The sequence below is a fragment of the Oculina patagonica genome, chromosome 13 (genome assembly GCF_052425735.1).
Source record: "Oculina patagonica isolate OP01 chromosome 13, crgOcupat, whole genome shotgun sequence".
NCBI classification, from domain to species: Eukaryota; Metazoa; Cnidaria; class Anthozoa; order Scleractinia; family Oculinidae; genus Oculina; species Oculina patagonica.
Window position 1 is genome coordinate 37,348,560 of NC_135770.1, and position 14,967 is coordinate 37,363,526.

The 14,967-nt window shown below is 42.3% G+C and overlaps 3 protein-coding genes across 4 annotated transcripts in view; all 3 read left to right on the top strand.

Moving 5' to 3' along the window:
- The window catches only part of LOC144634432 (dehydrogenase/reductase SDR family member 7-like), a 113,912-nt gene that overhangs the window by 29,200 nt on the left and 69,745 nt on the right, over positions 1 to 14,967 (top strand). Inside the window, exons 7-8 of one of the 2 annotated variants that reach the window (XM_078493384.1) lie at positions 971 to 1,030; positions 1,809 to 1,822. In XM_078493384.1, coding sequence (XP_078349510.1) covers positions 971 to 1,030; positions 1,809 to 1,821 — 73 coding nt within the window. In that variant the 3' untranslated portion in view covers position 1,822. Of the gene's footprint in view, positions 1 to 970; positions 1,031 to 1,808; positions 1,832 to 14,967 lie in introns of those variants that run through there. The other variant, XM_078493383.1, reaches the window with a different exon arrangement.
- On the top strand, positions 6,504 to 8,204 carry LOC144637184 (uncharacterized). Its single transcript, XM_078496317.1, has one exon. It carries the CDS (start codon positions 6,504 to 6,506, stop codon positions 8,202 to 8,204), a length of 1,701 nt encoding a protein of 566 aa, XP_078352443.1.
- Positions 10,618 to 14,967, top strand: part of LOC144637185 (uridine diphosphate glucose pyrophosphatase NUDT14-like) — a 12,559-nt gene continuing 8,209 nt past the window's right edge. Inside the window, exon 1 of the mRNA XM_078496318.1 lies at positions 10,618 to 10,704. Coding sequence (XP_078352444.1) covers positions 10,618 to 10,704 — 87 coding nt within the window. The remainder of the gene's footprint in view (positions 10,705 to 14,967) is intronic.

Sequence of the window (14,967 nt, forward strand, 5' to 3'; positions counted from 1 at the left end):
TAAAAGAACCAGTACAACACATCGTAGGAGGCGGTAAGAAATTGGCGCCAAAATTTTGTTTCTCTTAGAACAGGTTTATTATTATAAGATTTCTGCGTGGTTTTTGTAAATTGGCTCTGCGGACCTTCCGCGATTCACCTTGACGCTACGAGCTGCGTTTTCTATTTCCTCGCCGCACAGACTTCACATGAATCAATTTACGGAACTTACCATATCTTATAATATTAATGTTCTTGTATGGGATATAATTTGTACACAAAGACAAATGATTAAAAAATTGGTGAATACGGTACCTGAATCCAGCGCTGAGTCAAATACATTGTTGAATCAGTCTCTGCACTCAAACGATGTAGTGCTTGCATAAAGCATCGCGCGCTTTTACTTGTGTTCTTGTATGAACGAACGCAACATCCCAGAGTGGAGTCTGGAGAGAGCGGAAAATTAATAATGGAGTAGGACTTATGTTTTGTGGAGTTTGAGATTAGTCGACTTCAAAACTGGACGACAGAGAATATTAACAGAAAAACCTCACTGAACGTTGAAAAACTGATATCAAAATTCACGTTAATCCTGGATTAGCTTAATCGTGCTTTGAACAACCCGGCCCTGATGTTTTAATCGTTAGCTTGTCATTAGAGCAAAATATGGTTTTTTATTAGCCTGCAAATTTCAGTTGGAGCAGTCTGGGTATGAGTGCTAGCCAGGCGATGTTGTGTTCTCTCCGCCAATCATGGCACGTATGCTCCTGACAAAATGCCAGGGTAAGGTGGGGGGGGGGGGGGGGAGGTGGTAAAGTGGGGGCAGGGGGCGGAGGAACTAGCAATACTTCTCATCGCATGATAGCACAGAAACTACAAGATCTAGCGCGGTGGGATCATCTTTAGCCCGAATATTTACTTTTTTGCATAAATGAAGAAAAAGAAAAAAGTCAAATTATTTTTAAAATTACCGCCTGCGGTTTTTGTTTTAGGTTTGCCAAACGTGTCGGCATGAAACAGGTTCGAAGGATGCGGGAAGAAACAGAATCCAGGTATGAGCATATAGTGATATGGCGTGACTAGCGACACCAATAATGCTGCAACTCAACCAAATATTTATGTCACGCAAGATGAATGTCACACATGCCAAGCTGAATAAATAACAAGGGACTGCAAACGCACCATTTAGAACCAGATTTTTCATTTTTGACGCAAGGCAACACATGCATGGTACATGCATCGCTAAGGAAATCCGTACTTTTAACTTATATCAGCGTTTTTGGGGACCATGAAACGTGAATGGTTTTAAAGGAGCTTTCTCACGGATTTTAGCCAAATTTAGGCATCGGAAATGGCCACCAAATTCAGTGAAATATAGAGATAACCGCTTAAAACAGTGAAGGGACATTTCTGTTACACAGCAAGAACAAAAGAAGGTAGGTATGGGTGGCCAAAAGAAAAGAAGATTGAAACGGATTTCCAATTATATGGGTTTTTATTGAAATACTGTTAGGCTGAACAGTATTCAAACTTAATCTCGTTTGCTTGTGACTTTAAATTATAATGCACGGAAGACGCATTTGGTTGTAACGAAGCTATGCTTTTGTCATTTAGATCCATAGTAGTAATCTTTGCAAACATTAAGTTTCATAGCGAGTTTATGGCAAAACTTAATAAAATAAACTTAACTCAGCCGTGACACAGCCCCTTTAAAGAATCGTAAGTGAGGTATGTTGAGCCACCTTGAAGTTAATACCTTTTCTAAACGTAATTTAGGTGGTTTAGGTTCATCGTAGTTAGTTGATTTATCAGTAATCCATTGTTTTGTAGGAAAGAAGACTGATGAGAGAAAAAGAAGTCAGAAATAGAAGCCTGTAATCGTAACAAGTGATTGGAGTATCAACATGTGAAGTTGTTTTGGATAAAAATAAATAGTACTGTATCGGTTTTAAAACTATCAATATTCTCCAATTCATTTGATCATTGATTCACGAAGAAAAAAAATCAAGACCGGTGTTGCACAACCCCTCCCTGGAATGATCCCAAGACCTTCTCAAATGATCCTAAAATTGGAACGCAAGTGATCTCAAGACGGCAAATGATTCCCAGGGTGGGTCACAAATGATCCCGATAATATAGGAATGGCGTAGATAGTACAGATTTCAGATTTTTAAATATTTGCGATATTCACATATCTTGCACCAATTATATAAATTATAACAACAAGGAAAATATGAAAATGGAAGAAAGAAAATGTACAACAAAAAATAGTTTACATTGTGACGGTTACTTTTGGTCTAAAAACGGATATGGATTCTTGAGGCCAGGTCTGAAAACGGGTGTGGAAAATGGCATTCTTTGGTCTGAAATTGGGTCTGGATTTGGAGATGCGGGCGGCACACCCCAACCAAAAATTCCAAGGAGTACCCCCCCGGGATTTTCACTTTGTCTAAAATGAGGGAACGGTATATGACCGTATATATTTACTGCTCCTCGAGGATCACAGTTTTCCGCGAGCTTCGCTCTCGGAAAACTGTTAACTTCTCGGAACAGATAAGGGACGGACCATTAGAAAAGTGATAGGGGGGGGGGGGTGGGGAATTTTCGGCTTGCACGAATTTTTTTACGCCCATTGCTTCTGCAGGAATTTTTTTTGCGGGTGTAACCCTCTGCTCGAATTTTTTTTAGACCTGATACCATGTATTAAATAAATAATAATGGATTGATGTGTAGCTGCCATAGGCGAAATAAATTCTCGCGACCAGTAAACCACACAATAGTAAACTCTCACACAGTAAACAGTATATTTAAATTGAAGTTCAGTGTCTTTAGCGGGGTCTTTAGCGAGGTTTAAACTGAAAAGCAAAATAAAGAAACTTATAAAGCACAAATAACAAGGTAGCGAAAACGAACTATAAACAAACTTACATTTTTTTGGCGCTGTGGCCGCGAAAGTGGTTATCTGTATAAAACAGGCGAAAACTGCAGAAAACTGCGCTACAGCTCGTACAACACTATGACGGAAAACTAACTAAACGACGCCGTGAATTTAAATATAAAAGTAAAAACAAAAAGCTAATGATGTAATAGAATTCCTAAGGGATCTGAAAGGGCGCGAAATATGTAAGATCCAACATGATGTGTGGAGAGAAAGAACTCAGAAAAAAATTCTGAGTTCACAGATGGGACTTTATACCATGCTTTTGACAAATGTTGCTTTGATGATCATTTGCTAAATAGTTTAAATATTTTCCCCAAAATGTTGTTATTCATTGATTTATTCCTTTAGGCACTGGTCAATAAGTATTGTGTAGTCGGTCGGAGCAATTGCTGAAACATTCACGCAGTTATTTACACTAGAACTTTATTTCATGTAAATAAGGTTTCGTTTCCCGCGTCCCACTGGGACAAAGTCTTTGCGCTTTGCGCATAATTTATATATATTCTTTAAAAAACCGTTAGCAGTTGTGGGCAACGTTCGTTACTATAAAAATCGATATGAGACCTTAGGCTATCTTGCTGGCGATTCATTCGGGAAAAATTCTGTAAGTTTATGTTCTTTTGCTTCTTTTGTTCTTTGTTTTTATTCCGCTAGGTTTGTTGTTAATATTTATTTTGTTGCTGTTCTTTCTTTTCTTTCCTAGTCAAACTCGTAGTTGTAAATGATAATAAATGTGCGATGTTTGGAGGTCCCGTTTGATGATTTTGCTACTCTTATGCGACGATAACATTGTTTGAAGAATTTCCTTGATGTTTGAGATGTCTAATGTGGATCCTGAAGGTCCTGAAGTTATTTCGACGACTGAAGCGGCGACTGGTGGAGTTAGGATAAAACAACCAAATGTTACCATCGATCAATCCGCGGTTACGAACGAGCGAGTTCTTAAATTGAAAGCTTCTAGAAGCGCCGCCAAAGGAGTAGTCACCCGTAAGCAGAATGAAGCTAGAGAAATTATGTCCGATTTTGGCGACGTAAACGACCTCGAGCGAAAACGCATCGAGTTGGATGAAGCGATAGATAAATTTAAAACAGCGCACCAAGCTTATCACGATAAACTCGACGACCAAAATGAGATCGACGATTCGCATGAATACTACGAAACTGCAATACTTCTTGCTAACGATACTAAAAGAATTATCGACGATTGGATACAAGGTTTCAATTTACCGCCACAAGCTACCGACCTTCCGGAAATTTACCCGGACGATTCTATCAGCTGCGCTGGTTCCCAAGTTCCCCCTAAAGTTAAGGGTTTGTCGCAGAAATCTAAGGCTAGTTCGAGGGCAAGCTCAAGATCTTCCATGCGAAGCTCAGTGAGCAATGCTAGGATAGCAGTTGCGGTAAAGAGAGCGTCTTTAACAGCCCAAGCCTCTATGCTACGAAAGCAACAAGCCTTGCAGCAGGAAGAACTACGCTTACAACAAAGGAAACAAGAGTTAGCACTCGAAACTGAAATTGCAAAGGCCGAAGCAGAAGAACGTGTCCTTGCGCAAGCCGTGGCGGGCGTTCCAGAGCGTGTTGCGGACGTTGGACTTCGAAGTACTGCACCTACTGAAGAAACTGAATTCAGAGTAACTAAAGAAGAGCCTGAGAACAGTCAGAAACTTCGTGCACTGGACAAGCATCGTCCATCATCTGAGATAAATGCTAACGAAAGGCGACGCGTTGTAATTGAGGACAGAGAATCTCAGCATTCAATTTCTAGCGAAAAAGGATTTCTCCAATTAATGGAGTTGCAACGTCAGCAGCAAGAGCAGAATCGTAACATGATTAACATCCAGCAACAACAAAACCAGCAAGTGCAACAATTGCTAAAGCAGCAGCAGCTTCATACTTTGGCCCTAACCTTGCCTCAACCTGAAGTTCCCACATTTACAGGCGATCCCATCGAATATTGCAGTTTCATTAGAGCCTTTGAGAGTATGATTGAGGCAAAGACGGCGAGTCCTAGCTCAAGAATGTACTACCTCGTACAGTATACAGCTGGCGACGTACAGGAGTTAATGCGCAGTTGTCTTGCAATGGATTCCGATAAAGGATATCTAGAGGCCCGCAAGTTGCTTGCCAAGCGCTACGGTCAACCGTATAAGATTGCATCTGCCTATGTCGATCGCGTTACTAATGGTCCTGTGATAAAAGCCGAAGAAGACGGAACAGCATTACAGTCGTTTTCTGTCCTTTTGACAAGCTGTAAGAACACTTTGAACGATATCGGATACCTAAGCAAGATTGAGAACCCAGATAGTCTAAGAAAAGTAGTGGCCAGACTTCCGTTCAATTTGCGCCAAAAGTGGCGTGACGTGGCTGATGATATCACGGAGACGAAAGCAAGGGAAGTAACATTTGCCGATATTGCGAATTTTGTAGAGATGAAAGCTCGAGTATTAACGCATCCAATATTTGGAGACATTTCGAGTGAGCTGGAAAACAGAACTGATCTCGAGGGAAGGAAACCAATGAGCAGGAGGGCCTCCTCGTTTGGAGCAGACGCCCATGATCCCGATAGCATAAACGAAGGCGTGGCTAATGACGTCTTGGAGTCACGATCCAGCGACCCTAGTCAGAATTGTCCTCTGTGCAGAGCCTCTCATTGGTTGTCCCAGTGTAGGGATTTTAGAAGGAGAAGTGTCCGTGACAGATATGAAGTCGTACAAGAGAAAGAGCTTTGCTACAACTGTCTGGTCCCAGGTCATTATGCTTCAACGTGCCCAAAGACGAGTTTTTGCAAGGTGGATGGATGCAGTGACAAACATTCGACATTTCTGCATCCACCAGCAGCACGAGTTGGCAACGAAACGCAGCTAGAGATAGGAGCCCAGAGTGCTTATGTAGATGTGGGCCAGTCGCGGTGTGCCTTTACTGGGGCCGGAACGTCGGTAACGGGATTACCTGTAGTGCCAGTCAAAGTAAGAGCCAAGGGCGGCGACACCATGGTACACACCTATGCCTTTTTAGATGGTGGCTCGAATACGTCTTTCTGCAGCGATCAGCTAATGAAGCAGCTCGGAATCAAAGGCATCAACACCACCTTATCGCTAACAACGATGGAAAGAGAGAATAGTACAAAAAGGAGTGCATTGGTCCAGTTGGAAGTTTTCGATTTTGATGAAAACAATTTCTTTGAGCTACCTCTCGTGTTCTCTACACCTAAACTTCCAATAGCTTCAGAGAACATACCCAGTCAAGGTGATGTCGACAGGTGGCCCCATCTGGAAGGAATACGTGTCACTGAAATAGAAGCCAATGTTGGTTTGTTGATAGGCCACGATGTACCTAAAGCTCTGGAACCGAAAGAGGTTACAGAAAGTCAGAATGGAGGTCCATATGCGACCAGAACGTTACTGGGCTGGGCGATCAATGGCCCATTGGGCAGAACCGGAAAGGCTACACGCACCACAAACTTTGTTCAAACGGACACTGCACTTGACCATCAGTTCCAGAGATTTTGCAATATGGAGTTCAACGATTCTTTGCTTGACAATTAGAGAACACTTTCCCTTGAGGACAGAAGAGCCCTGAAGATTATGGAAACTACTGCTGTTCTTAAAGAAGGCCATTATGAAATTGCCTTGCCGTGGAGATGTCCTCCACTCTGCCTCCCGAATAACAAGCTTTTGGCAGAACATCGACTGAGGCTGCTGCGAAGAAGACTTAGCAGAGATCAAGACCTCTTTCAGAAGTACTCGGCTTTCATTGACAACCTCCTTGATAAAGCCTCTGCAAGAAAGGTCCCGGATTATCAACTAAGCCGTCCGGGTGTAGCTACGTGGTTCTTACCGCACCATTCGGTTTTCCACCCTAAGAAGCCTGGGAAAGTTCGTGTCGTATTCGATTGTGCAGCCAACTACAGGGGTGTTTCCCTCAATGATGTACCGTTGCAAGGTCCAGACATGACCAACACCCTTATCGGTGTTCTAACTCGGTTCCGACAAGAAAGGATAGCCATCATGGCCGATGTTGAGTCTATGTTCTATCAAGGCCGCGTTCGTCCAGACGATTCGGATGTGCTTCGCTTCTCGTGGTGGCCTGGCGGTAATTTAGAAAGTCGACCCGAAGAGTATCAGATGAGAGTTCATTTATTCGGCGCTGTGTCCTCCGCCAGCTATGCGAACCTTGCTCTCAGGAAGACGGCCGAGGTTAACCTGCACGAGTTCGATTTCGAGGTCATTAACACAGTCAAAAGAAACTTCTATGTAGACGACTGCCTAAAGTCCGTGCCTGGTGAAAATGAAGCTATCCGTCTGACCGCTGACCTCAGAAGGCTTCTAGAAAAGGGAGGATTCAATTTGATTAAATGGGACGTAGAAAGTGTCAAGTTCTGTTCTGTCGGATTACTGTCTGTTGTCTCTTCAGTATATGATCCTCTTGGTTTCGCAGCCCCAGTAATCTTCCCAGCCAAAGTGATATTACAAGATTTATGTCGAAAGAAACTGGAATGGGATGACCCAATTCCCTATGAGGAAAAAAGTCGTTGGCTAAAATGGTTACAGGATCTGTCCAAGCTCGAGCAATTCTCGGTTGATCGCTGTTTCAAGCCACAGAACTTGGGTAGAACCATGTCGCTGCAACGTCACCATTTCTCTGACGCCTCTCAACAAGGCTATGGTGCGGTCTCTTACCTCAGATCTCTAGATGACGAAGGCGTAATACATTGTTCTTTCGTAATGGGGAAAGCGCGTACTGCCCCGCTAAAGTCTATAACAATACCAAGATTAGAATTGTCAGCAGCTGTACTAGCATCAAGGCTAGACAAGATTATTCGAAGAGAGATCGACCTTCCGATACATGAATCCGTGTTTTGGACGGATAGTACCTGCGTAATTAACTACATTAGAAGCAACGACAAACGGTTTCACACATTTGTTGCTAATAGGGTCGCGGTCATACATGATGGATCTTCACCGTCGCAGTGGAAGTACGTGAGCTCAGAGGCGAACCCCGCAGATGACGCATCAAGAGGTCTTGCGATAAGCACTGTCATTAAGAAGAATCGTTGGATAAATGGTCCTGATTTCCTCTGGGAGCATGAGTCAAGTTGGCCTGCGCAACCGACCACTGTCAAAGAAATTCCTGATGACGACCCTGAAATCAAGAGGGAGATTCGGACGCATTTCATTGTATCCGACGCTGAGATCGATAGCATGAATCAGTTGTTTGGGAACTTTTCATCATGGTCTCGCCTTAAAGGATCTTTGCCTGGGTTTTGCGCTATCGGGAGAGATTAAGGACATCGTGCGAAAGGCGTAAAGGGGGTTCGCTGCCGGAACTGAAATCCTCTTCAGGTTAAATTGGCTTTATCCGCTCTAGCTTAAGGATACTGGATTTTTGCGTGGTTTTCTTGATGGATTTTCAAGCCCAAAGCCTACGGCGATATTGGAAATGATTGCGATGGATAATTTGTTTATGGAACTTAGAAGGGAATCCCCTTCTTTGAACATTACAAGGAACTGAACTTATTACTTTAACGCGGACTGCTAATGTAACTATTGTTTGTTAAATGCTATAAGTATCCCGCATTCAGGGGCCGGGATGAAACATTCACGCAGTTATTTACACTAGAACTTTATTTCATGTAAATTAGGTTTCGTTTCCCGCGTCCCACTGGGACAAAGTCTTTGCGCTTTGCGCATAATTTATATATATTCTTTAAAAAACCGTTAGCAGTTGTGGGCAACATTCGTTACTATAAAAATCGATATGAGACCTTAGGCTATCTTGCTGGCGATTCATTCGGGAAAAATTCTGTAAGTTTATGTTCTTTTGCTTCTTTTGTTCTTTGTTTTTATTCCGCTAGGTTTGTTGTTAATATTTATTTTGTTGCTGTTCTTTCTTTTCTTTCCTAGTCAAACTCGTAGTTGTAAATGATAATACACCACTTTCATAATGGCGGCCAATTTATTTATTCTTTTATATGTATGTTAATTAGCCCTACTGGCCTCGTTTTAGAGTAAAAATTCTTTTGAATTTTTCACATGCTGACGAGGCCAGTAGGGCTAATTAACATACATATAAAAGAATAAATAAATTGGCCGCCATTATGAAAGTGGTGTATAAATGTGCGATGTTTGGAGGTCCCGTTTGATGATTTTGCTACTCTTATGCGACGATAACAATTGCAAAAGTGGCGGCTTGAGAGAGCCCACCAAAAGCGTTGATACGATCACAAGCCTTCTAGGGGGGTCCGGGGGCATGCTCCCCCGGGAAATTTTTAAATTTGGGCCTTCTGAAATCGCTAGAAATACATCTAAAACTGCCTTCGTCAAGAAACTTATTCAATTTCTACTAAAGAATACCACTGGGGATTTTATACCACTGATTGTTTTCTTCACCCTATGCACTTGTCAACAGCAATTCATATCGAATGTCCTACAAATGTTGGTGTCAAAGTTTTTATACAATAAACAGGAGGCAAGACCTGAAAGTGAATTTTCTATAATCATCTGCGTATGGGAAGAAAAGTTTTGCTTGTAGGGAGGCCAGGCTGAATGTAATTTGCTTCAGTGAAACTAGAAGTTGAGCGCTGGAGACGCTTGTTTGTAGGGTGTTTGTGGGCATCCTCCCCCGGAAATTTTTGAAATTTCAAGGCTCGAAAATGCTATTTTCAGCATTTTTCCTGATATATTTCATCGAAAAGTCGATCTCATCAAGTGTAAAATGACGGGTGTTTTAAGTGCTTGATTAGGAACTTTTCTTTCTGCATGAATTTTTTTTTCTTGCCTTCCCCTTTGCACGAATTTTTTTTCTTGGGATTTTCTCTTGCATGAATTTTTTTTTGGTTTTTTCCCCACCCCCCCCCCCCCCCCTCATCACTTTTCTAATGGTCCGTCCCTAACGCCCGCGGACAAATATCAGCGCACATTTTCGTGCCAAATATAGAGGCTATTGTTTATATATTCCGTAATTTTCACCCTTCATAGGCGGCGGAGCAGGGGCAACAGGGAAGGGGGGCTGTAGCCCCCCCAAAACCAAAATTTTGAGGGGCTTACCCCTCCCCCCCAACACACATTTCATTGCCGAAAGTATTGTTAGCGCAGCATTAAATAGGCCATTTTCGATATACTTGGCTCCGAGGCTTGGGGGAATAAAACAAAAGATATCACATCGAGGTTCAGGGATGAATAAACCAGTTCTTTTGTTTTTTTCCACCAAGCCTCGGAGCCAAGTTAGAATTTTAATAGATCGGAATTAGCCTATTGGTTTATCAAGATATTCAGTCTCGTGAACTTTTCACAAATAGTTTAATCAGGATCGTGCTTGGCGAAATAATATGGTGAAGGACTTTCAATGGAACTCCTCTCCCAAAAACGCTACCGAGGAGAGGTCCGCAAGCTGTTTATAGGATTGTACTTGCATGTGACATCGGAGGTCAACTACGCATATTACATTTTGGGAAATATAAGTATGGGTATGCGCCCCCGCGGGGGGACGCTTGGCTTGGTGTACGACGAGCCCCCCGCTCCACGATTCAAAACGTTTCGCCGCCTCTGCCTCAACAGTGCTGTTTTACCGGCTTGAAATGTTTTTCGTGACAATAATGCGTGACAACATGAGAGACTCTTGCATAATCACCTGCATATATTAGCCGCCATCTTGAATATCACGGTAAGACGCCGGCTGCAGACCGCAGGTTGACCAGAAATGGAAGGACTTGAGATTTCTGAGATGCGGGTTGAACCATGTGTAGATTCGCGTTTTATTAAGCCTTCAAGAGTTGTCTTTAAACAGGTCAGCTATTTTAACTTATTTTCAGCTTAGTCATGCTTAGCTAAATACCTACTGTACACTACTCCTGATAGTATGCGTCTCCGAAATGGTACATAAGCTTACGTTAACATATCCTTTATTTAAACGTGATTTTGCTGCTCAATCATTCGCATTCGCGTTTCAGTAAAACTGGACCGTTGCCGCTGGAAGCAGTGAGACAGACCTTCAACCTCCAGTAGACTCGACCCACTTAACAGACTTAATACGAAACAAATCTACTGTTCCCGCATTTAACGAATTTCAGCGTCCTGCAGTCCCCGATGTATAGCGCGCGCACAAACTATTGACTCTCGGAGAAAATGTGGTTAGCAGAACGAGTGAAGACAGTGTATCTATCGGTGTTTGGCCGGTGTAACAATTTTCGTGATTACGGTCTGTTGAACATCAGTTGTTATTAGAAAGGACCCTCTAGAAGTGAGTAATTTCATCAAGTTCACGGAACGCAGAGAGCAATAAAATGATTGATTTAAATTTCTCTCCTTCAATTTGTTAAAACTTGGAACGTCAACAATTTGTAGTTTTCGCTTGGTATATGGTGAGAGAACAACAAAATAACTTAACAAAGGATAGCTCTTTCTCTCTCTGTTTACTCAGCTCAGGACCGGTTTGACATATAAACTGATCCTAATGCAGGCCTACGGTCACACCAAGAGTCCTCTGCAGTTCAGTCACGGGCTCGACTTCTGTCGAGAGCTGACTCCAAAGTTTTTCCGTGTCTGGAACTAAATACTACGTTTAACTATAGTACTAGTGTGACCAAGCTAACCATAAACTATCATTTAATTTGTATTTATCACAATTCGTCTCTTGAGTATGTAAATTTTGATGACTCAGTATTGGGAGGAATTAATTAACGAATATTAAGCACATGGATCAGGAATTCTGAAATCTAGCCCGCCCGAGTTTCACGTTTCTTTTTGTTTTCTATAATAAGCGTGGTATTCTGAACCTCACATATGTTTTTTTTTTTTACAATGATGTCGATTCATTCATTCTCTAAAAAGCGATTCGATATAATAAAATATTAGCTGGCTTCGCGCCTTAGGGGAATTAAACAAAAGAACTATTCATTCACCCCTCAACTTAAATTACAAACATTCCTTCTTTTCTTTTCGTCTGTCAAGCGTGAAGTGAAGAAAGGCGCGAAAGGGAAAATGGCCGTGGGAAATCAAGAGGATAGCCCTTAGGTTTTGCCGGGGGTTTTGCGTGGCTGCCTTCTCACCACGACTGGAAAGGCGGCGGAAATCGAGCCTACGCTCGACTTCAACGATGCGAACTGGCCTTCATCCAATTCTTTCCTTTAGGACCTTTAGGTATTTCCAAAATATCGAAAAATACATCAACTAAAGGGAAATTTTCGTTGCCTTCTTAGTATTCCCGCTATTTTTTCGAGTCTAGTAGACAAATCAAACCGCTCTCCCACAACTCAGGAAAACGAGCTCCATTTTTCACAACTAAACTGACAGCCCCGAAAGTATTACTGGCATTGCTATTAGCGAAAGTCTTGGTTCTTCAGATCACAACATCATTGACTTTACATTAATTACCCAAGTAACACGTCCATTACAACCATCTAAGGGCCTGTTTATATGGAGGAGAGTTGTCCCTGGTAGGAGGGTTACCCTCCATACCGAGCCACCCCGGGCGAGAGAGCTTTTCATACGTTTCTTTATAAATAGCTGCGAACTGTTTATATGAGAAATTGCAAAGTTGGCTCGGGGGGCAGGGTGACCCTGGGTGGAGGGTCACTCGCTTTGAAGGTAGGGTGACCCTGGGGAGCGAGCCAACTTTTTTCCATATAAACAGTTTGGTTATTTTCGCCTCGCCTACCAGGGACAAGTTAACACATACAGAGCATGCGCAAACGCTGCAGTCGACCAAAACAAAATTGCAGATACATTGAAATCGAAGTCGGCGGTAAATTTGTCCAAAAAATGGTCGTGGTCGATGTTTCAGCGTTCCTTATTTAAAAAAGGCAGACATAATAGATGTTTCAAAACAACTCTCGCCAGTCTTTTGAACCGAGAGGGCCAAGTTTTGGCTCGGTCAACAGGGACAACTTTTTCATATAAACGCTCGGCAAAAGATAGCTCGGGGGAGAGGGTAGCCCTCCTACCAGGGACAACTCTCCTCCATATAAACAGGCCCTAAATTGGTTTACAGCTACAAACATGCAAATTGGGACTGTTTTCGCACGGAGCTATCTAGTGCCCCCTGGGATTCAATCTTCGCAGATAACAACAACATCGATGACATTTGGGCGAGATAGAAGTGTCTTTTCTTTAAAGCCGTTCACAACAACATTCCTTCAAAGCGAATCAAACCTAAAAAGAACGTCCCCTGGATAACATCCGAGATTAGAAAATTATTTCACAAGCGTAAACGTCTTTGGAAGAGAGCAAAGGCTGGAATAATCACAGGCTTCCCAAGCTCAAAAGTCGTCTTTTTGATGTGTTTTTGAGAGCCCTTCGGGCGGCCGACTCCACATACGTGGTGTATGCGACAGCTTTTGTATATAGAAAAATGTACGGGAAAATCACGGATTCTCTAAAATCGGGTAAATAACTATCTATTTTGAAATATAGTTTATCTACCTCAAATGTGTCGCTTACTTGTGTCTTGTACCGAATTTGAAGCCATTCCGACGCCATTTAGCGAAGTTATTCGAAGTCGTTTTCTCCCCTGTATCACGGCTGAGTGAGGTTTATTTTATTAAGTTTTGCCATAAACTCGCTATGAAACTTAATGTTTGCAAAGATTATTACTATGGATCTCAGGCCCGTAACCAGGAGTTGTCACGGGGGGGGGGGGGGGGGGTGGGGCGGTGCGTAGGAGCGCTTCCGGCGCAAACGCCTGAGCGCCGCAGGCGCGAAAACGTAGAGGGTTTTGGGGGGCATCCTCCCCCAGGAAATTTTGAGAAAATAGGTTATCTGAGACAACATTTCGTACGTTTTGAAGACAGTTTGTAAGGAAACAAGGCAGGTAAAAGTGATGGTAGCAACGACAATAATCTGGTACATTTTTTTAAAATTCAGAAACGTATTTTTTAGAAACAGAACCTTGTAAACGTAATTTACAATAAATCGCTAACATTAACGGCAGTACATAAAAGGAAGGGAGGAAATAGATAGGTTTCATTATTTCAGTGTCAAATGGTAATTAAATAAATCAGCCTGAGAGTCGGTTTGTTGATCTTTTAGCACTGTGGCAAGCTCCAACCTTCTTGGGTGCTTCCAAGCTCAACAAGTACCCAGTCTCCTCTCTTTTTTCTAGAGCCTGGGAATATTAATGGAACTTCGAATGGTTCGACTATTCGAGACTATGATGGACATTTGGTAGAATGTATAGTTGAAATTAACCTAGAATCACACAATTTGGTCCAAAATATACCACACGAATCTAAAAATGGTGGACCTTCAACCCAAAGGACCATATTGAATGTAAACAGTGCAGGAGCCAGGAATACCATTTCCCTTTATTAACCGTATTTATTTATTTATTTATTTATTTTGATGTATTTTTTTCACAACGAGCGGACTTCCAAGGCTCGTGGGCGGGGCGCACCCCCCCTCCCTACGGGCCTGGATCTAAATGACAAAAGCATAGCTTCGTTACAACCAAATGCGTCTTCCGTGCATTATAATTTAAAGTTACAAGCAAACGAGATTAAGTTTGAAAACTGTTCAGCCTAACAGTATTTCAATAAAAACCCATATAATTGGAAATCCGTTTCAATCTTCTTTACTTTTGGCCATGTGTGGCCACCCATACCTACCTTCTTTTGTTCTTGCTGTGTAACAGAAATGTCCCTTCACTGTTTTAAGCGGTTATCTTTATATTTCACCGAATTTGGTGGCCATTTCCGATGCCTAAATTTGGCTAAAATCCGTTAGTCGGCCGCCCGAAGGGCTCTCAAAAACACATCAAAAAGACGACTTTTGAGCTTGGGAAGCCTGTGGAATAATTATAAACGTATAAGAAAGCAAACCAAATCAGAATTAAACAAGAGCTATTGGTTTCATGTGAACTCCTTAATTGAATCGAAAAACCCAAAGCGGTTTTGGTCTTTCATCAAATCCAAAACCAAGTGCCATTCGGTACCGCCAGTTGTACAGCTTAATAATGAAGATGCATCGTCTGCAACCGATAAAGCCCAGTTATTTATTAAAACCGATTCTTCCTTTCCACATCCAACGAGTCAGATACCGCTCCACCGAGTACTGA

Coding starts and splice junctions, on each gene's coding strand:
- LOC144637184 (XM_078496317.1), top strand. CDS start 6,504: ATGGAAACTACTGCTGTTCTTAAAGAAGGCCATTATGAAATTGCCTTG.